Genomic DNA, 25681 nt, shown 5'->3' with positions numbered 1-25681 from the left:
TCCAAGGCCCTTGGTCTCAAAGTTAGATTAGCGATGCAACTTCGCTCTACCGGACATTTGAAGTTTGCTACAGAGTCCATTACTTTACCACATTATCTACCACGCTACCTATGATCTTGTGCGTTCAAAGGCTTTCTCGATCTATCAAAATTTGGCTTAGGTGCCTTAGAGCGCACTTACACCTCTCCCCTTACTAAAACTCACCACATCATCACAATGCATCTCATCGGCCGCATTCGCACAATCCTTCTTCCTATCACACCACTTGTGCTCGGCAATACACGTTCCATCATCACATTGTCGATGTCCAGGCATACATCTTCTGAGTGTACACTGCGATTCATCCAATCCATCGCTACACTGAATCGTGCCATCGCACACCTTGGAGCCAGGGATACATTTTCCATCGTTGCACCGGAATTCGGATTCGGAACAAGGGCGTGACGTTCCACCGCACGTCGCGTCCAACTCATCCGAGTTATCACCACAATCGTTCTCCGTATCACACATCCAACGCCGCGGAATACATTTCCCGGTTGTCGCGCATCGAAACTCTCCGACATCATCGCACGACGGGCATCGCTGCTTCTCCTCATCCGAATTATCCCGACAATCATCCTGACCATTACAGAACGCCCAGTTCGGGATGCAACGATAGGATGTGGAGCATCGAGTCCACCCCTTCTTACACTCGATTTGAGCGCATTCTGGCGTCTCGTCGGATCCGTCGCCACAATCGTCGTCGTTATCACATCGCCATGCTTTTGCGATACATTTGTTATTATTACACCTGAATTCTTCGGCGGTACAGTTCCGGTCTGCAGACATACAAAGTGTGTCCGCTTCATCCGACCGGTCTCCACAATCATCGTCGCCATCACAAGTGAACCGTCTTGGAATACATCTTCCAGTCGCCGCACACTTGAACATCCATGGATCACAAGCCTTATCACAGTTTTGTTCATCGGATCCATCTCCACAATCATCGTTTCCATCGCATATTTGGAATGGTCTGGTGCAATTGTGGTTTGTGCATTGGAACTCTCCAACCGGGCAGATTCTTTGGCCACAGATGGATTCACCAGGCTCATCTGATCCGTCACGGCAATCGGGTTCACCGTCGCAATACCATAACTTTGGAATGCATTTTGCATCGTCTCCACCGCACGCGAATTGTCTTTCGGTACAATTTGGCTCACAAGTCTTCTGATCCGTCAATAGAATAAATTGGTCTGGGCAGGAACAGGTATAACCATTGCCTCCAGCTCCAATCAAACAAAGATGTGAGCATCCTCCGTTGTTATCCCCACATGGATTCGGGTAGGCGGGTTGTTTCATTGGGTGGACGATTCTCAAGTCATTCGGGAGCTGTACGGTTTTCTTGAGGACTGTCTCGTTCTTCCCTGTCCACTTGTCACAGCGAATCACTTCTCGAAGATTCCAATCCGTCCAGTACAAGTAATCATCGAAGACCACCATAGAGGACACATGACTCGTTCGTTGAGCGGGGATATGGCGCCGTCCGTTTCCATCGAAATCCATGAATCCTATCTCGTTAAGATGAGCGTCTCCCCAGAATAGTCTATCGGAGAAGTAATCGATAGCGATCGCATTCGGCCATCCGAGATCATGCTCCGCTAGCTTGAAGATTGGGTCTTGCAACTCTGGAGAGCCATCTAACGCCATTCTTCCAATATATGGCTGTAGGGACCACTCGGTGAAGAACAGGTATCCCTTTCCTGGATGGACAGCGATAGCCTTCGGTTGTTGGATTCTGTCACGGATGAGGGTCTTGCAGAACCGCCCGTCTAGTTCACAGACTCTGATGGATCTCTCTTGACGGTTTAGCATATAAAGTTTCCTGGCAACCCAGTCAACTGCAATACCCTCGGTTCCATATACATTGTGCCGGAGGACAGTCTCATAGGAGGATAGTGGAGAGTCCATTTCGTCGAGATTCACTCTCAGCAGTCTCAGTTTTCCTTGATCGATGAGATAGGCCTTCTTCTCCGTCAAATCGATGTCTAGAGAGACAACGTTGTCGAATCCTTGAGCCGCCATCTCGTACTTGTTTCCGTCCATTGAAATCTTTCGGATGTAATGCTTATTAGCGAGAAGGAAGAAGGGTGTGGGTTCCATGTCGACTCGTTTGCAGCTATGGTCGTCACTGGATAGTTGGTAGCCTTCGACACACGCGCATTTGTAGGAACCGATTTTGTCGTCGCATTTTTGACTGCAGCCGGAGATTCCTTCTGGAAAAACATAAGATTGTTGAAAACTTTGAAACTTTGTGGAAACCTGATCCTAGGTACCGTAACCCGGATCCTAAAATCGGATATCCTGGAGCTCAGATACTGTAACCTAAATCTTCATTTTTCAGAATCTGATCCTAGGTACAATAACCCAGATCCATGGAAATCATCTCAAAACTCAAAAATTTTCCGAAATTTCCAAAAGTTACCTGACGTGAAATTTTACAGGGATTTCGAATATCATATTTTCAAATTAGCCCACATACGATTTCTGTGAGAAAGATGTCAAAATCGGAATGTCCGCGACCAGAGGGAGGGCGTCAACGGCGCGCGTAGATGTTCCCCTCACTCTGGTCGCGGACTTTGAGGAAAAGTGTCGCTAGATGGTTTTACGTGCCAATTTTAAACAAAAAACTAAATTTTTCAGCATTTTTCACTCCAAAAATCATGTTTTTGGCTGTTTTACAGACCAAAATGGCTGAAAACTGCGTTTTTAAAGCGAAATTCGTCGATTTTTTAGCAAAAAGTTGGGTTTTTCAGCATTGTCAGGTCTAGAAACGGCTGAAATCAAGTTTTCGAAACGAAAATCACAGATATCTGACATTTTGAGCAGGAAAACGCGGGTTTCACAACATTTTGAGTGTGTGGCGCACCTGAGACGCGTTTTTTTTACAAAAAAAAAAACGTTTTCGAGCAATTTTCCGAACCGCGGGCATTCACGGTCATGGTCTAAACTCAAAATTTCTGAAATTTTTCAACTCACCGAAGCATTCATTAACGTTGTGACAACTCTTCTGATCCGATACATCAATCGCAAATCCTTCATAGCAGTCACATTTGTATCCGATCTTTTGGTCAATGCATTTTTGTTCGCATAGCGGTTTTTCGGCAAGTGAACACTCGTCGATGACTGAAAATGTTGAAAATATGGTAGGGATTAGGTTTGAGGGTCGTCTCGTAAACCGATAGCGTAGTGTCGATTTACGAAGGTACAGTATCCTTTCGTAAATCGACGATAAAGGTCTAAGAATAGAGCGTAAATCAAAATATGCTCCTTGTCAATTTACGGTGAAAAAAAACTACGTAAATCTACATATGAGATTGTCACGAATTACGGTCGCCCAACCTTACGCCTTCCGCCATTTTGAAAATTGCGTAAATCAACATTTATCTTATGTCGATTTACGGAGCCCTCCACATTCCTTCCCCCTTTAAAAACTCTTTAAAAACTCACAACAAAGCGAACTCTCATCCGATCGATCCGAACAATCAAAATTTCTATCGCAAACCTTCGCATCATCGATACACTCTCCAGAAGTACACTGGAATTGACTCTTCGAGCACTTTGACGATTTCTGCCCAGCTGCCGAATTCTTCGGACACTCCTTCTCATCAGACCCATCCTCACAATCATCATTTCCATCGCATCGCCAGGAATTCGGCACACATTTGTGATTGGCGCACTGCCAGAAGTCCGGTTGACACGAGGAGTAGGTGCAGTTTGCGTGCTCATCGGACCCATCCAGACAGTCATTGTCACCATCGCATTCCCATGAGGCGTGGATACAGTGTTGATTGCTGCATCGGAACTCTCCCTTATTACATTCCTTCTTTTCAGTCTTGCAGAGATCCGTCGACTCATCCTCGCCACCAGCGCACGTCACATCGCCATCACATAGCCATGCTCTAGGGATACACTCGTATTTCGGTTGAGCGAGCTTTGCATTCGAGGCGCAATGGAATTCTTGATCGGCGCAAGTGCGGTTACCACATCCATGTCTTGTGTGCTCATCGGAGCCATCTCCACAATCATCCTCTCCATCACAGATAAACGCGCGAGAGATACATTTGAGATTGTCGCACTGGAATAGGTAGTCGCCGACACAAATCTTCTTTCCAGATGTGTCAGTGCAGTTGGTATGCGTCTCATCCCACCCGTCACTACAATCGTTGTCACCGTCGCACTGCCAAGTCTCCGGGATACACCTTCCTGATGGGCACCGGACATAGTGTTGGGCGCATTGCTGGTTCATGCAGAACAACTGATTCTCGTCGGCCTTATCTCCACAGTCATCATAGCCATCACACAAATCAGCGGGTTGAATACAGATATTAGTATTCGGACACCGAATCTTCACTCCTCGACAATCAATCGGCAATCCAGGGCATGTCGACAACGACTCATCGGACACCTGCTCATCATGACAATCATTATGCCCATCGCAAACTTTCGTCTGGTTTATACAATGACCATTGCTACACGGGAACGTTCCTTCGGCACATGACACCGCGGATGGACAGTCGAGTTCATCAGATCCATCGCCACAGTCATCGATGTGATTACACTTTTTGGCTGAGTCAATGCAACGACGGTTAGTGCAGAGGTGGTAGCCATCTGGACACGCACGAGTGTTACAGTAGTTTGGATTCTCATCTGACGCATCTGGACAATCCGGCTTAGAATCACACGTGGCACCGAGTAGGATACATGAGCCATCTCCACACTGGAAGTTGTACGGTGGAAGACACTCCTTGGCGGGCTCCGCGTTACTTCCTCGAAGCACACATTGAGTTGGGTAATCCTTTCCAGGCTCCTGCACCAATTCGTAAGTGTCATTACAAGAACATTGAACCTTGCTAGCAGCCAATCCGATATCATCAGCAATTACACTACAAAGTTGGTCACATCCTCCATTATCCGTTTTGCAGAGTTGAGCGGTCAAGGCGTTGCACACCTGGTTCCTTGTCCTGACATCGGTTTCACTTGCGAAAACTCGAAGAGCTCCAGGGATCCTTCTATCAGCCACCACACTCTCCAACCCAGATCCAGATTCCTTATCGATTCTGAAGACACCGTTGCTCAATGGGTCACTCATGTAGAGCCAGCGATCCCAGAGGTCCAGGGACTTGGCACGATATCCTGATGCGATAATCTTCCGGTTTTCTCCATTGTAATCCGCGACTTCGATATTGAGTCGGTTGACATCTGCCCAGTAGATCATTTGGTTTCGGAAGTCTACTGTGATGGCAGCTGGCAGGGAGATGGATTCGGAGACGATTACTTTCCGGTTTCCACCAGCTAGATTAGATCTTTCGATTCTTGGCTCATAAAGTCCACCGGAAGTTTTATATCCTGAATCCGACCAGAATAAGAGTCCGGAGCACGGATCGATGGCAAGGGCGTATGTCCAATCTCCAGATGCAATAGTTGACAGGTGCTCTCCGGCAGTATCGATTGCCATCACTTTTCCACCTCGTCCTGTTGTGAAATAAATCTTTTGAGTGAGCCAATCCAACTTCATATCAGAGATATGACGGATCTCCTTGGCATGTGGTTGTTTGGTGGCGCCGAACACGAGACGTGGATTTTCAGCGTTGTTCATTGAGAACCAAGAGATGTTAACACCAATGGGGGATTCCACCACAAAGTACACTTTTCTCAAGTTGACATCAACATCAAAGGTTTGGAGATTGGTAATTTCTGGGAACGGCTCCTTAAGCGGTCTCGACGCCTTCACATCCGGCTCGATAGCGGCGTCAATGATCTTATCACCATCGGAGAACATCAAATAGGTATCCGGCTCCTCGCAAGTTCTTCCCTTAAGCACTCCTCGAGCACACGAGCAAGTTGGTGTCTGGGTACCTGGGGTGGCGAAGCACAACTGGGTGCATGGACTCTTTCGGAGATTGTCGGTGATCTGGCAGGGACTTGAAGATCTTGGTTGATTGGTGGACGAGAAGACGGCAACGTCTCCTATATCCTTCATGGAAGCGGCCACGGTGGTTGGGGAGAGGAGAAGTGAGGTCTGGTTTGGTTTCGAGGTTGCGCGGAACAATTTCTCCAGTCTGTTATCCGTCCAGTACATATTCTGGCCATGCAATGCCACACCGGCTGCCGAGGCGATATCTGCACGGACTAGTTCAGGTGATCCACCTGTACTTCTAACACGGAAGATTCCATCCATCTTGGCGTCCGACCAGTAGATCATACGACTCGCTACATCCACTACAAGATCTGTGGGCTCCCCGATGCCTGTAGAGACGATAACTTCGCGTCGAGACCCGTCAAGGAAGGATCTCTGGATGCTTGGCTTTTGTCCTTGATCCGCCCAGTACAGATAGCGACCGATTGGGTCTACAGCGATGGAGGAGGGGGTCTCAGTTTTAGTGGTGAGGAGAATCTTCCGATAGGTACCGTCGAGTTTCGAGACTTCGATATTAGTCCTTTCGGCGTCATGATTGATAAAGTACATGTTGTAATTGATCCAGTCGATTGCGATACTTTTAATTGTCAAGGATCCAATTGAGTCACGAATCACAGCTCTTGGCGCCGATTCTCCGATTGTGTAGGCAGTGATACCCTTGTTGATTCCAGAAGCTTCCGCCACGTAGATAGTCTTTGACTCGAAATCATAGTCAACTCCTGTAATCGATAATCCACCGATTGGCTCCATAGCGACTCCCTTCGATTGGACTTCGTCAATTGGGTAACCTATGACTTTGGTCTTGGTGGCCACGATGACAAAGGATTCGTCGTAAAGTTTGCAGGAGGTTGGACCATCCTTGACATATCCGTTGGCACAGGTGCACGTGTGTTGGGCGAACATTTGTGGGATACAGATGTGAGCGCAGTTTCCGTTATTGATGTGACACGGATGGCTGCTTGACGAGGCTCTTGGTTGGAGCACTTTGATGTTGGCGAGATTCTCGACGTCGCGCTTGAAATGTGTCCATTGTGGTGGTTGAGAGTCGCCGTTGATTGTGGCGACTTCGATGGAGTCGAAGGCGGAGTCGGCGTAGAAGAGACGGTCGCCGTGGAAGGCGAGACCGTTCGGTTGGCGACCGCCGTCGCTGAGCACGTAGTGACGGTCTTGGCCATCGTAGGTGACCGAGGAGATCTGGAATAGTTTGGTTAGCCGGTCGGTAGAAATTCTTGGGAAATTTTGAGTTTAGACGCTTTGACGGGAATATCCGCAACCACAGGGAGGGTGTCAACCACGCGCGCCGCCTTTCCCCTCCCTGCTGTGGTCGCGGATATTGAGCAAAAGTGTCCATAGACGGTCTGAACTCAACATTTTTAAAAGTTTCAAAATGTTTTCCTATTTAGATTTTCACGCGCATGTGGGCTAGTTTGAAAATATGATATTTGAAATCCTTGTAAAATTTTTAATCCGGTAACTTCTTGAAACTTTGGAAATATTGAGTTTAGACCGCCTGGCAGCATTTTGAAGTCTAGAAATGGCTGGAATCAAGTTTCCGATTCGAAAATTGTATTTTTTAAACATTTTTTTACTCCAAAAATCAAGTTTTTGGCTGTTTTACAGATAAAAATGGCTGAAAACTGAGCTTTTTAGAAAAAATTTTGACCTTACAGCATTTTCCGGTCTCTATTTTCCGGATTTTCAAGGAAGCCTAAAAATATTGAAAAATATCGAATTTTGATGAATCTGATGGTCTTCCCCCGCAAATCCAACGCGTCTCATGTGCACTAGACATTCAACATTTTGAAAAAACCGCGTTCAATTTTTAGCTAAAAAATCGTTGAAAATCGTCAATTTTCGCTTTAAAAACTCAGTTTTCAGCCATTTTTATCTGTAAAACAGCCAAAATGTTGATTCTTGGAGTTAAAAATGCTGAAAAATGCAAATTTTCGAGTCGCAAACTTGATTTTAACCAATTCTAGACCTAAAAATGCCAAAATTCCAACTTTTTGCTAAAAAAATCGTTGAAAATCGGCGATTTTTTGAAATTTTGAAAGATTACTCAGAATTCAGGGAATTTTCCGCCTTGGAAAATAATTTTGTTTTTAACTCACTCTTCCAGCTTTGGCTTCCGAGAAGTAGACTCTTTGATTAGTTGTATCCAGAGCGATATGATCCAACTCAGCCAAATCATTACTTGCAATCACCAACGGGTTGCTTCCATCCAATCCAGCACGAGCGACCTTAGCATCCGAAGCTCCGCCCCCTCGATCCAACCAGAACACGTATCCTTTGTCGGCGTCAACGGCGATAGAGACCGGAGTGACGACTGCCGTCGGGGATTGATCGTTGGAGAGAATAACCGATCGATATTGTTTTTCACGGGTGGAAATTATTTCGATGGTCTGGGACACCTTGTTTCCGACCACCAGATTCCGACCGTTCCAATCGAAGCCGAGACAATAGGAGTCGTCAGGCACTGCCGATGAGAACATCTTCGTCTTGTTACCACCGTTCACGGTACTACGGTAGATTGCTGAGTCGGTGGTGATCTGGGCGAGGGTCTTCGCGTGGTTAGTGTGCTCCAGAATGAAGATTTCCTCACTGAGTGCATCGTAGGTGACGTCGAAGGCGTTGCCGAGACCGGAGAGGGGAACCATACCGGCGAGGACTGGCGTCTCGTTGGCGCTGAAAAATTTTAGCTATAGAGCGCGATCCTTCGAACAGAAAAACTCACGCTGCTTGATTCATTTCGACTCCAAATACATTTGTCTTCTGAATGATGACAAGGAATGGTTTGGCGTCATCGACACATGTCTTTCCGGATCCATCCAATTTCTGTCCCATTGGGCATTTGCAGGTGTAGGACTGAAAATTGAGAGGTATAACATTTTCATTTTTCGAAAATCTTGTATTTTAGCCGTCTAGCGATAAATTTCCGCAAAGTCCACGATCAGAGGGAAGGCGTCAACCATGTCACAGGTCTTTCCCCTCCCTCTGATCGCGGGCATTCACAAAAGTTGTCGCTAGACGGTTTAAACTCAATTTTTTCAGATTTTCAAGTTGATATTCAAAATGCTCGTAAAATTCTCTATCGAATAACATTTTGAAATTTTGGAAAATGTTGACTATAGACCGTTTTCTCCAATATCCGCGACCACAAAGAGGGAAAAGACCGCCCGCGCGGTTGATGCCCTCCTTCTGGTCGCGGACATTCCGATAGGTACTTTTAACACCATTTTTGTCACAGAAATCGTATGTGGGCTAGTTTGGAAATAAGATAACTGAATTCCTTGTAAAATTCAACGTATGGTAACGTTTTGAAAATTCAAAAAATATTGAGTTTTGAGACGATTTCTATCGATCTGGGTTACTGTAGCCTGGATCATGATTTCCTTGATTCTAGGTTACTGTACCTGAGCTCCAGGATATCCAATTTTAGGATCCGGGTTACTGTGAAAAAAATAAAGTTTGGCCAAGGATTTTCAAAAAAAAAATTCGCGCCCAAAACACTTTAGTTCACAAATGCACTAAAGTGTTTTGGGCGCGAAAATTTTTTTTGAAAACAGTACTGTAGACAGGATCTTGATTTTTTGGTTCTGGGTTACTGTACCTAGGATCGGATTCTCAAAAATGAAGATATAGGTTACTGTACCTTAGCTCCCTGATATCTATTTTAAGACCCGAGTTACTGTACCAAAGGATCAGGTTCTCAAAAATGAAGATATAGGTTACAGTACCAAGGCTCTAGGATATCAGTGGTATTTCCCCTTCCTCTGATCACGGACATTGACAAAAATTGTCGTTAGACGGTCATAACTCAATGTTTCCAAATTTTCAAGTTGATGTTCGACATTCTCGTAAAATTCTCCATCGGATAACTTTTTGAAATTTTGGAAAATATTGAGTTTAGACCGTTTTGCCACAATGAAACTAAATGTTTTCAAGTTTTTTCTCAAAAAACTCACATTCTTATTATTCAACAAACAAATGTGACTGCACTGGTTATTCATACACGGATTATTCTTGATCTCTGGCTGAAGAGCCGGATGAACTGCAACAACACCAAGCGCCTTGCTGAACGTATGACTCGGGTACTCAGTGGTGGTCCCGTTCGGGTATTTCGGGTAGACCTGAAGTTTCTGAAGCCGCCTATCCGAGTAGTACATCATATCCTCAAAAATAGCCAAAGCATGCGGGTGTTGCACGAATTTCGATGACGACAACACTTGCGTCCGTCCAGTTCCATCATAATTCACAAAATCGATAAAGTCAAGTTTTGAGTCCGCAAAGTACACACGATTAGTGGTCAAATCTAGAGCGATAGTGTTCGGCCAGTAGATCTTGGTCTTCACAATAATCTGACGATCCGTACCGTCCATCGACGCCCGTTCGATGCATGGATTCTGTCCCCAATCCGTCCAGAACATTAATCCTTTCCGGGGGTCCACAGCGATTCCACGTGGCTGACTGATATTCTGGTGGACTAGGAGAGTGCGCTTCGTGGGGTCTTCAAGATTGGCAACCTCGATTGTGTTCAGGGAAGAATCCACCCAATAGAGATTCCGACCCACCCAATCCAACGCGATTCCTTCTGTGATATCAAGTCCGTCTGCTATGAAGACAGTGGCGTTTGTACCGTTTCGATCTGCACTTAGAATCTTCTTCTCTCGAATATCCGACCAATAGATTCGGTTTGTTAAGCTATCCCACGCAAGCGCAATCGCATTCTCCACGATAGCTCCGAACGTGTGCCAGTTCTCCAGCTTATGGTCACTATAGTAGATACGATTTCGGTTTGACACGTAGATTCTGGTATCCGCGACATTATTCGTCACTTTGCATGTCCGTTTGTTAGCGTCCAGCTCGTATCCCTCGTCACACGAACAGGTGAATCCGTGCTTCTCGTCTTTGCATCGTTGGGAGCAACTGCTTGCGTCGAGACACTCGTTTTCGGGCTCGCATTTGGTTTTGTTGACGAGCTGGAAGAGTAAAGCGATTATATTTTCAGAAAGAGAGTATAGTATTTGGAAAGCTCGTGAAATTCTATATAAGCTAGCACTTTTCAAATTTTGAAAATGTAAAGTTTAAACGGTCCAGCGACACTTTTTGTAAATGTCCGCGATCAGAGGGAGGGAAAAGACCACGCGAGTCGTTGTTCTCCTCCATTTGGTCGCGGACATTCAGGAAAATTATCGTTAGACGGCTAAAACACAAGGTTTTCAAAAAAATATCGTAGAATTTCAAATTTTGTGGTAGAAATTCTAGTTTTAAGCTTATAAAATTGATAAATTGCTCGTGTCTGTCTGTTTGTCTGTGTCCAGATGTCTTTTGCATACATTTTCCATGCTAAGAATTACTGTATTTTCAACTTTCTGCGCAAACACCGCCAACCCAATGCATCAGAATTTACGGTACCTTACAGAAAACGAGTTTTTTGTGTTTTCTGCATTTGGTCGCTCGGTGTTTGCACAGAATTGGGATTACAGTAACTTAAAACAAGGTTTCTACCTAAGAAGAAATTTTCCAAATTATCGTGGATTACGGTAGGCTTATTTGTCTGCAAACACCGAAAATCAGATTTTACGACAAAATGCAGATCTGTGAATTTTTTCGTCGGTGGTTGCACAGGAATTAGATGTTACTATTTTTCGAAAATCTTGTGTTTTCTTGTGTTAGTCAGATATTTTTCCGCGGATATTCCCGGTTGATATTTATCAAAATTTCTAAGTATAAAAATTTCAACAAAAAAAATCACTCACCTGTTCACCAGACGGACAACTACAAATCGGTCCATTCGGACTGTTGTGACACTTGAACGCACATCCAGCACGATCCGCCGAGCACAAGTCTCTAGCACACCGTCCTCCTTCATCCGTACCGCCCGGACAATGACGTTTACCGTCGCACAGTTGGTGAAGTGGGATACAGACTTCTGGATTGTTCTCACAGGCGACATGTTCAAATGGACATTTTCTGGCGTTCATCGGCGTCTTGCATCCACGTTCAGCGGACTCGTCGGAGCCATCACCACAATCGTTTTCACCGTCGCACAGCCAGTTCTGGAAAGTCGGAGTCTTAGAGTCTAAATTTTATCAAAATTCCAAGAAAAATGCTCAAAATTGTATTCTAAAGCCCTAACACTGAAAATTTTGTCAAAAACGTTGCGCGACCGCTATTATCAAAAATTCACATTTTCACGCAAAAGATTACTGTATTTTCAGATTTCTGCAAACACCGCAGACCTAATGCATCAAACTTTACGGTAACTTACAGAAAACAAGTTTTTCTTGTTTTCTGCATTTTGGTGTTTCCACTGATTACAGTAACCCAAAGCAAAGTTTCTACTTAAAAAGAAATTTTTTAAATTATCGCGGATTACGGTTGTCCGCAAACACCGCAAATCAGATTTTACGACAAAATGCAGAAAATCATGAATTTCACCTTTTTGTGCATGTTTTCGTAAGATCTGCGCTCTGTTGAGCTCAAGCTTAGAATTTTCAACAGACAACAGCTCCGCTTTCAAAAAACCGCAAAATTTTAGTCTAGAGCGCTAAAACTGAAAATTGTTGGCGTATGACCGCAAGAAAATTGTGTTCAGAAAGTCCGGTACGACCAGGAACGCATAGACTCAAAAATGTTGTCCCTGATACTTTCGAGCCCGTCGATTCGGCTCACAGAAGGATTTTGCAGAATTGTATTTCAGATTCGGAATTTACGGACCCTAAAGTATTAGGGGGCCAAGTTCTTGACTCCTTTGTTAGTTCCGATAATCCGCTTTGCGGCGGTTTTGAGCTATTAGCTTGGTACCGTTTCTTACAATTGTCTCTCTTTCTCTAAGTCTCTTAATTTCGCACACAATTTTCCTCTGTTTCGTTGAAGAGAGCGGTTGTAAAACTGTGCCGAGCTAATAGTACGACATTTCAAAAACCGGATTTTGCGTTTTGTGATTTTCAGCTGTGTAAACTCACATTCAGTATACACCTTCCATTTCCACACTTAAACTGATCCGCTTTGCACTGTCTTCCACTGGTACATCCGAACTTTGGCTCATCGGACCCATCATCACAATCCTGCTGACCATCACACTTCCACGACGCCGGAATGCACAGACCAGATGATTGACACTTGAACTGTTCCGATGTGCAAGTTTCTGTAGAGACTGCGCAGGAGTCCTCGTCGGATCCATCTTCACAATCATTCTGTCCATCGCAGTGATTTCTTAGGGGGACACACTGCCGGCCGTTGGCACATCGGAATTGGAGAGCCGAGCACTGCACCGGTGGGCACCGTTCCTTGTCCTCATCGGTCCCATCATAACAATCATTGTCACCATCACACAACCAATAGATAGGGATACATCTTCCATTTGCACAGGAGAATTGGTTGGCGGCGCATGTCGCGTTACCACACAGCTCAATTTTCTCATCTGAGCCATCACCACAATCATTATCACTATCACACTTCCATTGCTCCGGAATGCATCTGTGATTGTCGCATTGGAATTTCTTGGCGGCGCAGACTGGTTTCTGGCCGTCCTTACAGTATTTGACGTCCTCGTCGGAATAGTCACCACAATCGTTATCACCGTCGCAACCGTATTGAGCGGGGATGCATTTTTTGGTATTCCGACATTTGATGGTGTTCTCCGCGCATTCTGTCTCGTGGAAACATTTTTCTCCTTTCTCGTCAACTTCATCGGATTCATCCAGACAATCATTCTCACCGTCGCACTTCCACTCTTTTGGAATGCATCTTCCATTTTTACACTGGAATTGGGTGGAGTTAGAGGTACACAACTGCTCGATGGGCTCCGATGGGTCCTTCTGACAACTGTGATTATTGTCCTTGTTGATTTTGAAGCCTTGACGACAGGCGCATTTCGCTTCAAGCTCGTTGGGATTCGATTCGGAGGGCGTGGCGAAACAGAGTTGGGTGCATTGCGAGGCGCGGCATGGGTGCTCACGGGAGTCGTCGGGGATCGGTTGGTTTTGATGGGAACAGGCTTTGAGGGAGAAGATTGAGCGCTCCTGGAATTTAATTTTTTACAATTCAAACTTGATAATTCTGAAAATTAAAAATGCCACCTTATTCAGAATTTTATGAGAATTTCGATTACTTCATTATTTTTTCGAAAATTTTGTGTTTTAGCCATCTAACGATAGTTTTCCCCAAGGTCCGCGATCAGAGGGAGGGCGTCAACGACGCGCCAGGTCTTTCCCATCCCTCTGGTCGCGGACATTCAGAAAAATCAGAATTTACGGTAGACAAGTTTTTGTGTTTTTTGCATTTTGTCGTTTGGTGTTTGCACAGAATTGGGATTACAGTAACCCAAAACAAAGTTTCAACTTAAGAAGATAGTTTCCAAAATGCGGATTACGGTATCTTTGTTTGTCTGCAAACACCGAACATCTGATTTTACGACGAAATGCAGAAAATAGTGATACAGTGCGCGTCATAAAGATAGCCCCCCTTGCGATTATGTCAGATCTGGCTCAGCCGTAAGTTTTCCTGAAAAATGGGTAACAGCATTCGATTTCTCATTCGAAATAACCCCTGGGTGCAAAGTTTCATGAATCTCCTACAAAAACTACGGGTACACCATCGAAAACTTGAAAAATAGGCCGCGTCATAAAGATAGCCCCCCTTGAGAATTTTCAATTTCTCCATGATTTTTTACCATTTTTTCACTAAAAAATGTTCTCAATCAATAAAATTCGCATTTTTATCAGCGTTATCTTATTTTTCTCCATACTTTTACAGCAAAAATTCTACTTTGAAGAGCCAGTTATGCTAAAAACTCCAAATATCGGTATTTTTGAGGAAAACGATCGTAATTCGCATTTCAAATAGAGGGAGCAATCTTTTTGCACGGTATTTTACTTTTTTCGGTACTTGTCTGATAATTTTATCTTACTTTTGGCTGAAAAAAGCGGCTCTGAATGCTCAGAGGCCATCCCAATGTGAAGGAAATTCACTTAGGAAGACGGTTTTGAGCTTCATCAAAATGAAGAACGTCTGAGAATCTGTTTTGAAGTGAAATCTTTTTGAGAATGATTTAAATAAACTTTAGTTATGTCACTAAGACATTTCTAAGAGACCTTACCAGGTTACAGATAAGTACTAGCAGTAGAAATCATGGTCAAGTTATTTTCACAAAGGAATATTGTGTTCTCGAATCAATAGTAAGTTTAAGAGATATAAAATTATTCGAAATGAGTGAAAAACCTTCAAACAAAAACAATGTTTGTAGTTTCTTTTCAAAAAGTTGTCTACTCATCGTTAAACTCACGATATCCAGTGTTTTACTAGTGAACAAAGATTTGGGACACTGGATCATGATTTGAAAGACTAGTACTTGTTACTAATTGGTCAAAGTAGTTCATCTATGTCTTGGTAATAACATGAGACTTGATTCTACTATTTCTTTCAAAAACTATACCATAAAAACAGATTCTCAGACGTTCTTCATTTTGATGAAGCTCAAAACCGTCTTCCTAAGTGAATTTCCTTCACATTGGGATGGCCTCTGAGCATTCAGAGCCGCTTTTTTCAGCCAAAAGTAAGATAAAATTATCAGGGAAGTACCGAAAAAAGTAAAATACCGTGCAAAAAGATTGCTCCCTCTATTTGAAATGCGAATTACGATCGTTTTCCTCAAAAATCCCGATATTTGGAGTTTTTAGCATAACTGGCTCTTCAAAGTAGAATTTTTGCTGTAAAAGTATGGAGAAAAATAAGATAACGCTGATAAAAATGCGAATTTTATTGTTTGAGAACATTTTTTAGTGAAAAAATGGTAAAAAATCATGGAGAAATTGAAAATTCTCAAGGGGGGCTATCTTTATGACGCGGCCTATTTTTCAAGTTTTCGATGGTGTACCCGTAGTTTTTGTAGGAGATTCATGAAACTTTGCACCCAGGGGTTATTTCGAATGAGAAATCGAATGCTGTTACCCATTTTTCAGGAAAACTTACGGCTGAGCCAGATCTGACATAATCGCAAGGGGGGCTATCTTTATGACGCGCACTGTATTCAGGTTTCTGTGCATGGTTTCGTAAGATCTGGTACATTGTGTGGATTACGGTAGCTCAATTTCTGTGCAAACACCAAAATACTCACATCAGCTCCGAACTCCCTAACAATCTTGCTGCCACCTCCATTCTTCTTATGCACTCTTCTGATGGAATACGGTCTCTGATGAACATAATAAATGTGCTCGTTCATAATTGTGATAGCAACTGGAATCGGATTGTCAATATCCAGTTTAGCCACATTCTTTCCGTCAAAGTCCATGCAGGAGATGGTTTTCAGAAGGGTGTCTCCCCAGCAGAGACGGTTTTCGGCGAAATCAATGGCCATTTCGGATGGCCGGCCCAGGGTGGTGTTACGGATCACTTGGCAATTGGTACCGTCGATGTGGCATCTGGAAAATTTCAAAAAAGTTTTAAAATTTTCGTCTTAGCTTGGAAAAATCAAAAATTTTGCGAAAAATCGGTTTATGTCCCCCTGGTGTCAATTTTTGGTCCCAAGTGTCCCAAGTTTATATTTTTCTTGTAGATCAAAAGGAACACTACATTTTTGTAGTTGCCAACTTTTTGATAGCTGCTCACGCTTTTGAGATATTCTCCTTTAAAGTTAAGCGCCGGAGAAGAGAGACGCAGAGAAACGAGAGCGGCTGACTGTCTGCGTCACTTCCCCTCTCCTCGGAGGTGCCTATCTTCAAGGGTCCATATCTCAAAAGCGTGAATAGCTATCAAAAAGTTGTCAACAGCAAAAATATAGCCCTGGATTTGATCTACAAGAAAAATTTGAATTTGAAAAGTTGGGACAAAAAATGGCATCAGGGGGACATGTCAAAGTTGGAAAAAAGTTCAAAGTATCCAAACCAAACTCACTTATAAATAGCAGCTGGTCGCATTGCCTCAGCGTAGAACAACAATCCCTTCCATGGATGAATCACAACAGAAACTGGATCACGGAGTTCGGTGAGCAACTGACGGCGGACCAACTCATCCGGATGAACCAATCCGGTCTCTCCAATCTTCACAACTTCCAGACTGTTACGGATGTTGTCGACATAGTAGAGTTGTTTGCTGATCCAGTCGAATGACATCGAGAAGAGTCCGTCGTTATGGGTGACAAGTACCGGTGCGGCTCCTTCTCCATCAGGACGGATTCTGGAAGGAAAATCGTATATTGAGGCTAGAATATTCGGAATCTAAATGAAATTCTAAGCTAGATCGCTTTTTGAAATTTGAAAAAATGTTAAATTTAAGCCGTTTAGCGACACTTTTATTGCAAGCGGACATCGACGAATATTTTCAAAAAAACTATGAGATTTTGTGGTAGAAATTCTGATTTTAAGCTTCTAAGGCTGATACGACTCGTGTCTGTCTGTGTGTCTGTATGTCCAAATGTCTCATTTTCAATTTTCTAAAAAAAACACCGCAAGCCCAATGCATCAAACATTACGGTAACTTACAGAAAACAAAATTCGCAAAAAATAGGTTAAAAACTCGACTTTAACTTTATAATATCAAATAATTTGTGCATTTCTGTGTGTCTGTGTGTCCGGATGTCCTAAAGCATCTACTTCCTTAAAAAGTGAAGAAAAACACTATTTTCAGTGCAAAAATGTGAGTTTTTACCAATTTGACTTCATTTTTTATCAAAATTCGCATTTTCACGTAAAGGATTACTGTATTCTCAGTTTTCTGCAAACACCGCAAACCCAATGCGTCAGACTTTACGGTAACTTACAGAAAACAAGTGTTTCGTCTGCAAACACCGAAAATCAGATATTACGACAAAATGCAGAAAATCATGAATTTCAAGTTTCTGTGCATGTTTTCGTAAGATTTGGTACATTGTGTGGATTACGGTAGCTCAATTTCTGTGCGAACACCGAATGTGTCTGATCTTACGACAATATGCACAGTTCGTTACGGTAAGAAAACAAATTTTTGTGTTTTCTGCATTTTGTCGTTTAGTGTTTGGGATTACAGTAACCCAAAAATGCCAAAATTGAAAATTTCTTACTAAACTCAATTTTCACAACAATTCTCTTAATTCCTTACCTATAAATAGTGTTATCCATAATATCGGCATAGAAGAACGAGTTTCCATGCACATCACACTCCACTTCAAAGTACATTCCAATTCTTCTTTGAGAAATCGGCGAAATCGGGAGAACCGCTTCAGCCAACGCCTTCTCATTGATCTCCGGGAAGATACCTCTGACAATCTTATTGCTGGAGAACAATAAATAGTCAATCGAGTCGATGCACCGTTTTCCGTTGACCAGCTTTTGACCGATCGGGCACGCGCACTTATAACCGACACCGAATCCTCCCTGATCTTTTGAGAGGATACACAATCCCTCACAATCCGCGTTGGTACACGGATTCTCGATTTTCATGGCCAGACACTCGGACTGTCCGGGTCCTGGTTGAGCCATCGGGTGGTAGGCGGAGATTCCCATTGGGAAGACGTTATTCTCGGTGTTTGACCAGAGAAGTTTAGTGTCGGAGCCGAATTTCTCGACTTGGATGACGCCGAGACGAGTCCAGTCCGTCCAGTAGAGGTGTTGGTCGAAGAGAGCAAGTCCGAATGGGTGGGGGACGGTGTTCATTCCTTGGGCCACAATTCGACGGTCATTTCCCTACAAAATAGGAAGTTTTCATTACATTTTTTGTTAGATTTCGCATTCTTGAGCCAATTTTCAGCTCCTTTGGTTTAAAGCGTCGTCATGTATAGTGTTTGCGTACAATACACAACAACTTACGGCATTTTACTCAAATTTTGTGAAACATTGGTTATCAAAGTGACTTCAAAAATAAATGAGTCTGTAATGCTCCTGGAAGTCAAAATTATAAAACTTATGGGATTGTTAAAACTCAAAATTCTACGATTTTAAAATGCTCGTTCAAAATTACTGAAACTTGGGTTGCTGACGTAAAATGTGAAAATGTTGGCATTTTTGTGGTCCAGGCTCATTTATAACTACTAGCAACATGTTCACTTCAAATTCCCGATCAAACTATCCATAGGTATTGTCATAAGGTACAGTGCGTTGTACGCAGTTTTTTGCAGTGTACCATTCGAAGTGTTTGCGTACAATACATCGTACCTTATGACAGTTTTGTTGATTTCAAATTTGCAGAGCCTTCAACTTGAAATGGCGTAAAGTTGCTTAGTACCTTATGACAGATTGTTCAAATTCGTAAAAATGTTATAAAATATGACGCATTGCACGCAATCACAGTGCTAGCGATTTAGCTTTGGACTACACGTCAATTTCAGACTATCTATCAAATTTTGAATTGGTGTTCAGGCTCTCCAGCTTGAATTGTCAAAACGTTAAATAGTTAGTGTCAAATTCAGGATTTCAAGTAAACCTGACTTTTTGAAATGTGGAAATTTTTGAAAAACTAAGGTTACCATCGGGAAATCAATTTTAAGCTCGATTGGACAAGTTTTAGTAAGGTACGGCCCATTGTACGCATTCACTGTACAGAGTGTTTGCGTACAATACATCGCATCTCACGACACTTAATTCAAATGGGCTCGAAACTCTAAATGGCTCAATTTCAATAAATGAAACTCTCACCTGATAATCAATCGACTCGAGTCTATCAACTTTCGGATCAACCCAATAAATCCTCTTGGCAGTGATATCGACCACAATTCCAGATACTTGATGAGTGTGAGTGCTGACCAGCGTACGTCGGTTTGTACCATCCATAGCGGCCGCCTCGATTTTCAGTTGGTTTGTGAAGAACATTTCTCTGGAAACAGAAATAGAACATTTTGAAAAAAAAATTTTTTTTTGAAATTTTTTTGGCACCTTTATTAGCCTTACCCTCTCAACGGATCCAAAGCGATGTCAAGTGGAAGAGTGAGTCCGTCAGCCAACAAAACGGTCCGTCTATCCCCGTCATAAGAGGAGACGTCGATACGTCTGGATCCGGATTCAATGATGTAGAGAGTGTTGGTGATCCAGTCGACTGCTAGGCAGCGTGGGTAGACGAGCGATTTCAGGCTTAGTTTTCTGGAAAAAATATGGGAGAAATATGGTGGAAAATCGGGAAGATGAAGCTACGCCACAAACTTTGAAAAAAAAACGAGTTTTAAGTAAAAATCAACTTTTTTTGGCATGTCCCCTTGGTGTCACTTTTTGTCCCAAATGTTTCAAAATTGTGTTTTTCAGATTGACCACGTTTAGATCTTCATTTCTGTAGTTTACAACTTTTTGATAGCTATTCTCGTTTTTGAGATATGCGCCTTTAAAGTTAGGCACCTGGGAGGAGAGACGCAGAGAATCGATAGTGGCTGACTGTCTGCGTCTCTTTCCCTTCCTCCTTGGAGGAATCTTTAAAGGCGCATATCTCAAAATCTTGCAGAGCTATTAAAAATTGTCCACTACAAAAATGAAGATCTAGATGTAATCTACCAGAAAAATATAAATTTGGGACAGTTGGGACATAATGTGACACCAAGGGGACATGTCAAAGTTGAGCTATTTCTCAATGAAAATCGAAACTTTCAACTCAAATTAGGTATTTTCTTATTTTTATGTTGAGATTTTTAGGATTTTTGGACTAAAAAACATGAAATATCCTTGAAATATACAAAAACTGTAAAACTAGAGCTAAAACTAGTCAAAAAATAAGCCTATTTTGACAGTTTCGAACTTTTTGAATTTTGACATAATTTCAAACATTCTTACATTTTCTTGTAGATAAGGGATAGATCTTCATTTTTGTAGTTGACAACTTTTTGATAGCTGCTAACGCTTTTGAGATACACGCCTTTAAAGATTGGTACCCGTAGCGACTCGAGTGAGAGACGCAGACAGTGATCCGCTCTCGTTTCTCTGTGTCTCTCTTCCCAGGTGCCTATCTTTGAAGGAGCATATCTCAAAAACGTGAATAGCTATCAAAACGTTGTCAACTACAAAAATAAGGCCCTAGACCAGATCTACCAGAAAAATATAAATTTGGGACAGTTGGGACATAATGTGACACCAAGGGGACATGTCAAAGTTTGAATTTTTTTTAAACATGAAAGTTGTGGCGGGATTTCAAAATCTGAGGTAAAACTCACTTAATCTGTGAAATCTCTCCCTCATCATCCACATCAGCACTAAACGCCGAATGAGCCAATCGATCGGTCCAGAAGATTTTCCGATCCCCATAATCGAAATCAATTCCATAAATGAATTCTCCACTCGCCAACTTCTTCACTTCCTCCTCCGGATTCTTCGGATTCAGACGGTACAGTCCTTCACGTCGTGCGATGAACAGTCTCATCTTATCCGCATTATTCGATACACAATATCCCCGCATCGTCAGATTATCCTTCCCTGGTCCGTGTTCCATTTGAAGAGTGAAACAGTCGCCGAGACAGGAGCACGTGAAACCGGGACGGTGGTTGGCACACAGTTGGTCACAGTAACCAAACTCGGCGCATTCGTTAATGTCGGAACATGTCCGGTGAAAACGGTCGTCGAGTTTGTATCCACTTGGACACGTACATTCACCTCCGTGAGGGGATGGGTGACATCCGGCTTGGCATCCGAGGGATGGACACAGGTTTTGCGCTGGAATTTGTAATTTTTAAGGGTTTTCGACTTCAGAATTAGATTCTCTATCAAATTTTACATTGGTGACAAAATTTTGAGCTTGATAGCAATGGTCGTGGTGTTTGCGTACGATGCACCATACCTTACGACAACCTCCCAGAATCCTAAAATTTTTCCTCAAAACCTCGAAATTTTTAATTTTTAATTTTGGAATCGGATTCTCTATCAAATTTAACATAGGTGACAATATTTTGAGTCCTTTATCTCAAGTTTTCGTAAGGTATGGTGCATCGTCGTGGTGTTTGCGTACAATGCACCATACCTTACGACAACTTATCCAATCGGGCTCAAAATTGATTTCCCAGCATAATTTTTTACGTAGAATTTCATGGCGGTCTTAGATTTTCAAAAAAGGTTGATATTTAAAAAAGTTATTTTTCTCGAAATTTTGAATTTAACAACAAAAACTTGAAATTTCGAAAAAAAAATTTAATGTCAAAATCGAGTTCTCCGTCAAATTTCACATTAGGGACATAATTTTGAGCTCGCTAGCTCTAGTTGATGCATCGGTCGCGGTGTTTGCGTACAATGCACCATACATTACGACAGTTTGTCCGATTGGGCTCAAAATTGATATCCCGACGTAACTTTGCATGAAAATTCTATTGGTAACCTTTTATTTTCCAAATTTTCACATTTCAAAAAGTTTTTTTTTCGGTTTTTCCAAAATTGTAGCACTTACAGCACTGTTGCTCATCGGCTCCATCCGCACAATCCTTCGCTCCATCACACAAATTCAGCTGATCAATACAGTGTCCCGTTCCAGGACAATTCCATTTTCCGGGCGGACACCGGTACTCGCCACACTCCTCCTCATCCGAATTATCGCCACAATCATCGTAATAATCACAACGGAATTTCCGGGGTTGGCAACGTTTATTCTTGCATTGGAACTCGTTCGCCGTGCATTTTTTGAATTCTGGAATCATTTTTTGAGATACTATAAACTACAAACTACAAACTACATACCACAAGTGTCCGGCTCATCGGATCCGTCGGCACAATCCTTCGAACCATCACATACCCACGACTTTTGGATGCATTGAGTTTTATCGGCACATCTAAATTGGTATTGGAAACAGGCGGTGTGGTTTCGTGAGCATGAATCCTGAAAATCACAAAAACTGCGTCAATGGCACGCCAGGCACTACCGTACCTTCTCATCACTCAAATCTCGACAATCATATTTTCCATCGCATTTCTTGGTCATGTCGAAACATTGACGCCCGTCGGCACACATGAAGACGTTGGGGGAACTGCAGTCCACAGTGGATGCCGCTGGAAAAAATTATTTATAAAGTTTTGAGCGTAGAACTATAAGTTTTAGCCAAAAAACCAAAAAAAAAGAGAAAAAATGAAAAAAATCGACTAACTTTGACATGTCCCCTTGGCGTCACATTTTGTCCCAAGTGTCCCAAATTTATATTTTTCTTGCAGATCAAAAATAGAGCTACATTTTTGTAGTTGAAAGTTTTTTGATAGCTATTTACGCTTTTCAGATATGCACCTTTAAAGATAGGCACCTGGGAGGAGAGACGCAGAGAAACGAGAGCGGCTGACTGTCTGCGTCTCTCACTCGAGTCGCAACAGGTACCAATCTTTAAATGCGCGTATCTCAAAAGTGGGAGGAGCTATCAAAAAGTTATCAACTGCAAAAATGTAGCCCTGGTTTTGATCTACAAGAAAAATATAATTTTGGGATACTTAGGGCAAATCGTGACACCATGGGGACATGTCAAAGTTGAGAAATTTTTTAATGAAAATCAAATTCTTATATCTCGTCACCCTTTGTAGCTATCAAAAAGTTATCAACTGCAAAAATGTAGTTCTGGTTTTGATCTACAAGAAAAATACAATTATGGGACACTTGGGACATGATCTGACACCAAGGGGGCATGTCAAAGTTAAGCTATTTTTTCTACAACTTCTTTATTTTTATTTTTTAAACACTTCAAAAAACTAAAAACTCACGACAATCTTTCTCATCCGATCCATCTGCACAATCCGTGATATTATCACATCTTTGATACTCGGCGATACACGAGACACTATGCCACGTGTACGTGTCACATTGCCATTGGTCGGATTTGCAGCCGGGATGTGCTGAAAAAAAAGTGGCCTAGAAAAACGGTAGGCCATCTCAGAAAACTTACGACAATCCTTCTCGTCCTCGCCGTCCGAACAATCACCGGATCCATCGCACTTCCATTCGGCACGAATGCATTTACCGTCACTACACCGGAAATCGTTCTCGTTGCACACTGATGAGGCGGTGTTCACTGAAGCGGAGATGATACGAGAACGGACTGATGGTGGGGAGTCGACTAAAAATTGTTTGGATAACATTTTTAATGAAAAAATGTGTGCAAAAACCGCGTTTTTCTCATTAAAATTGACTGAAATAAAGTGAAAATCAGTCAAAAAATTGACCAACTTCGAAAGTTTGTAACTTAGCTTATTATAACTCAAATGTTACAAAACTAGTATAATTGTGTAGATCAAGTCCCGATCTTCATTTTTGTAGTTGACAACTTTTTGATAGCTCCGCCCACTTTTGAGATATGCGTCTTTAAAGATAGCCTACTTCCAGAGTGAGCGCGCGGTGAGAGAGAGGGAGACGCAGAGAAGGGAGACGCCCTCCTCGTTTCGCACGCTCTCTCGCCCCCACCTTGTCGCTTGCGTGCCTAACTTTAAAGGCGCACATCTCGAAGGCGTTTAGAGCTATCAAAAAGTTGTCAACTACAAAAACAAAGATCTAGACTTTATCTATAAGAAAATGTTAAAAATTTTTCAAATTATATCAAAATTCAAAAAGTTAGAAGCTGTTAAAATAGGCGTATTTTTTGACTAGTTTTTGCCTAATTTTAGTTGATTTTGGTCAAAATTTATCGTTTTTTATAGGTTTTTGAACTTTGTTGGTTGAATATTGTGTTTTCTGACAATTTTTTAAAATAAATTCCATCAAAATTTTTATTTTTTTATAGTTTTTGCAATTGTTCACTTCTTCCCATCTCGGTTTGTCCATCCCTTGCCCAAGCTGAACAGATTCATAAGATTACACCGCCCTTCTCATTCTAAACCAATTCCCATCATCCGATACGGTGTATTGGTCATCTGTGGTCAGAAAAGGAGAAAAGGAATCCAGTTTTTTAGGCGCCAATTTGAATGATTGTTTGAAAAAAGAGAGAATGTAAACATGTCTCTCTAAACTTGTATCAATTGATTGACACCCCTCTTTACATGTTTTTTTAGATGAAAAACAATAAAAAAAACCAAAAAACCAAAAAACACCGACATACTTTAAGAATGCGTCACGGTGTTTCAATTGTAACAAAAATTAGTGTTCCAAATTTATATCTATCTTGTAGATCAAAACCAGAGCTACATTTTTGTAGTTGACAACTTTTTTATAGCTCTTCACACTTTTGAGATATGCGCCTTTAAGGTTAGGCACCAGGGAGGAGAGACAAAGAGAAACAAGAGCGTCTGACTGTCTGCGTCTCTTCCTCTCCTCTTTGGAGGTACCTATCTTTAAAGGCGTGTATCTAAAAAACGTGAATATCTATCAAAATGTTTTCAACTACAAAAATGTAGCCCTATTTTTGATTTACCAGATAAATATAATTTGGGACAACCGGGGACAAAATGCGACACCAAGGGGACATGTCGAAAGTAGCCGATTTCGAAAGAAAAAGTTTTCGCTTTTATGAAATTTACAGGTTTTTAAAATATTCAAGTAGTCCGCATGGCTACAGTGCCCGAAAATTTGAAAAAAAAATGTCCAATTATGGAAAAAAAACTGTCCAAAATTCGAAAAAACCAAAATTATTTTTAAAAATTTTCAACTTGTGAGAAAAATTGTACAATTATGGAAAATTTGGCCAAAATTTTTGAAATCTTTGAAAAACAAGGCGTAAAAAACCTTAAAATCCTGAAAACCCTAAAAATCCTGAAAACCCTAAAAATCCTGAAAACCCTAAAATCCCCTAAAAACCATTTCAAAAAATCCTACGGTCTCGCCACATGCCGTCACATGTCTGTCTGTTTGTCTGTCTGTGTATCCGTATGTCAGGATATCCAG

The 25681-nt window shown here is 42.2% G+C and overlaps 3 protein-coding genes across 3 annotated transcripts in view; 2 read left to right on the top strand and 1 right to left on the bottom strand.

Moving 5' to 3' along the window:
- GCK72_000099 (uncharacterized protein) overlaps window positions 1–23946 on the bottom strand; it is a gene marked incomplete at both ends in the record, with an annotated part of 30227 nt that extends 6281 nt beyond the window's left edge. The window contains 19 exons of the mRNA XM_053722265.1: window positions 205–2252; window positions 3016–3162; window positions 3487–7150; window positions 8068–8641; window positions 8691–8821; window positions 9922–10935; window positions 11716–12015; window positions 12925–13983; window positions 16077–16380; window positions 16853–17134; window positions 18035–18618; window positions 19567–19744; window positions 19819–20007; window positions 21063–21558; window positions 22283–22519; window positions 22570–22708; window positions 22757–22878; window positions 23572–23703; window positions 23754–23946. Of these exons, the coding sequence (XP_053590910.1) occupies window positions 205–2252; window positions 3016–3162; window positions 3487–7150; window positions 8068–8641; window positions 8691–8821; window positions 9922–10935; window positions 11716–12015; window positions 12925–13983; window positions 16077–16380; window positions 16853–17134; window positions 18035–18618; window positions 19567–19744; window positions 19819–20007; window positions 21063–21558; window positions 22283–22519; window positions 22570–22708; window positions 22757–22878; window positions 23572–23703; window positions 23754–23946 (11793 nt within the window). The remainder of the gene's footprint in view (window positions 1–204; window positions 2253–3015; window positions 3163–3486; window positions 7151–8067; window positions 8642–8690; window positions 8822–9921; window positions 10936–11715; window positions 12016–12924; window positions 13984–16076; window positions 16381–16852; window positions 17135–18034; window positions 18619–19566; window positions 19745–19818; window positions 20008–21062; window positions 21559–22282; window positions 22520–22569; window positions 22709–22756; window positions 22879–23571; window positions 23704–23753) is intronic.
- On the top strand, window positions 11845–13977 carry GCK72_000101 (uncharacterized protein; the record flags this gene model as incomplete). Its single annotated transcript, XM_053722267.1, has 2 exons — window positions 11845–12022; window positions 13388–13977. 2 exons carry the CDS (start codon window positions 11845–11847, stop codon window positions 13975–13977), a joined length of 768 nt encoding a protein of 255 aa, XP_053590912.1.
- On the top strand, window positions 21113–21571 carry GCK72_000100 (uncharacterized protein; the record flags this gene model as incomplete). The annotated part of the gene is made up of 1 exon (XM_053722266.1): window positions 21113–21571. One exon carries the CDS (start codon window positions 21113–21115, stop codon window positions 21569–21571), a length of 459 nt encoding a protein of 152 aa, XP_053590911.1.
- Window positions 23947–25681: the final 1735 nt, after the last annotated feature.

This window comes from Caenorhabditis remanei, chromosome I, assembly GCF_010183535.1.
Source record: "Caenorhabditis remanei strain PX506 chromosome I, whole genome shotgun sequence".
Classification (NCBI taxonomy): domain Eukaryota; kingdom Metazoa; phylum Nematoda; class Chromadorea; order Rhabditida; family Rhabditidae; genus Caenorhabditis; species Caenorhabditis remanei.
This window is presented reverse-complemented; position numbering and strand designations above follow the sequence as displayed.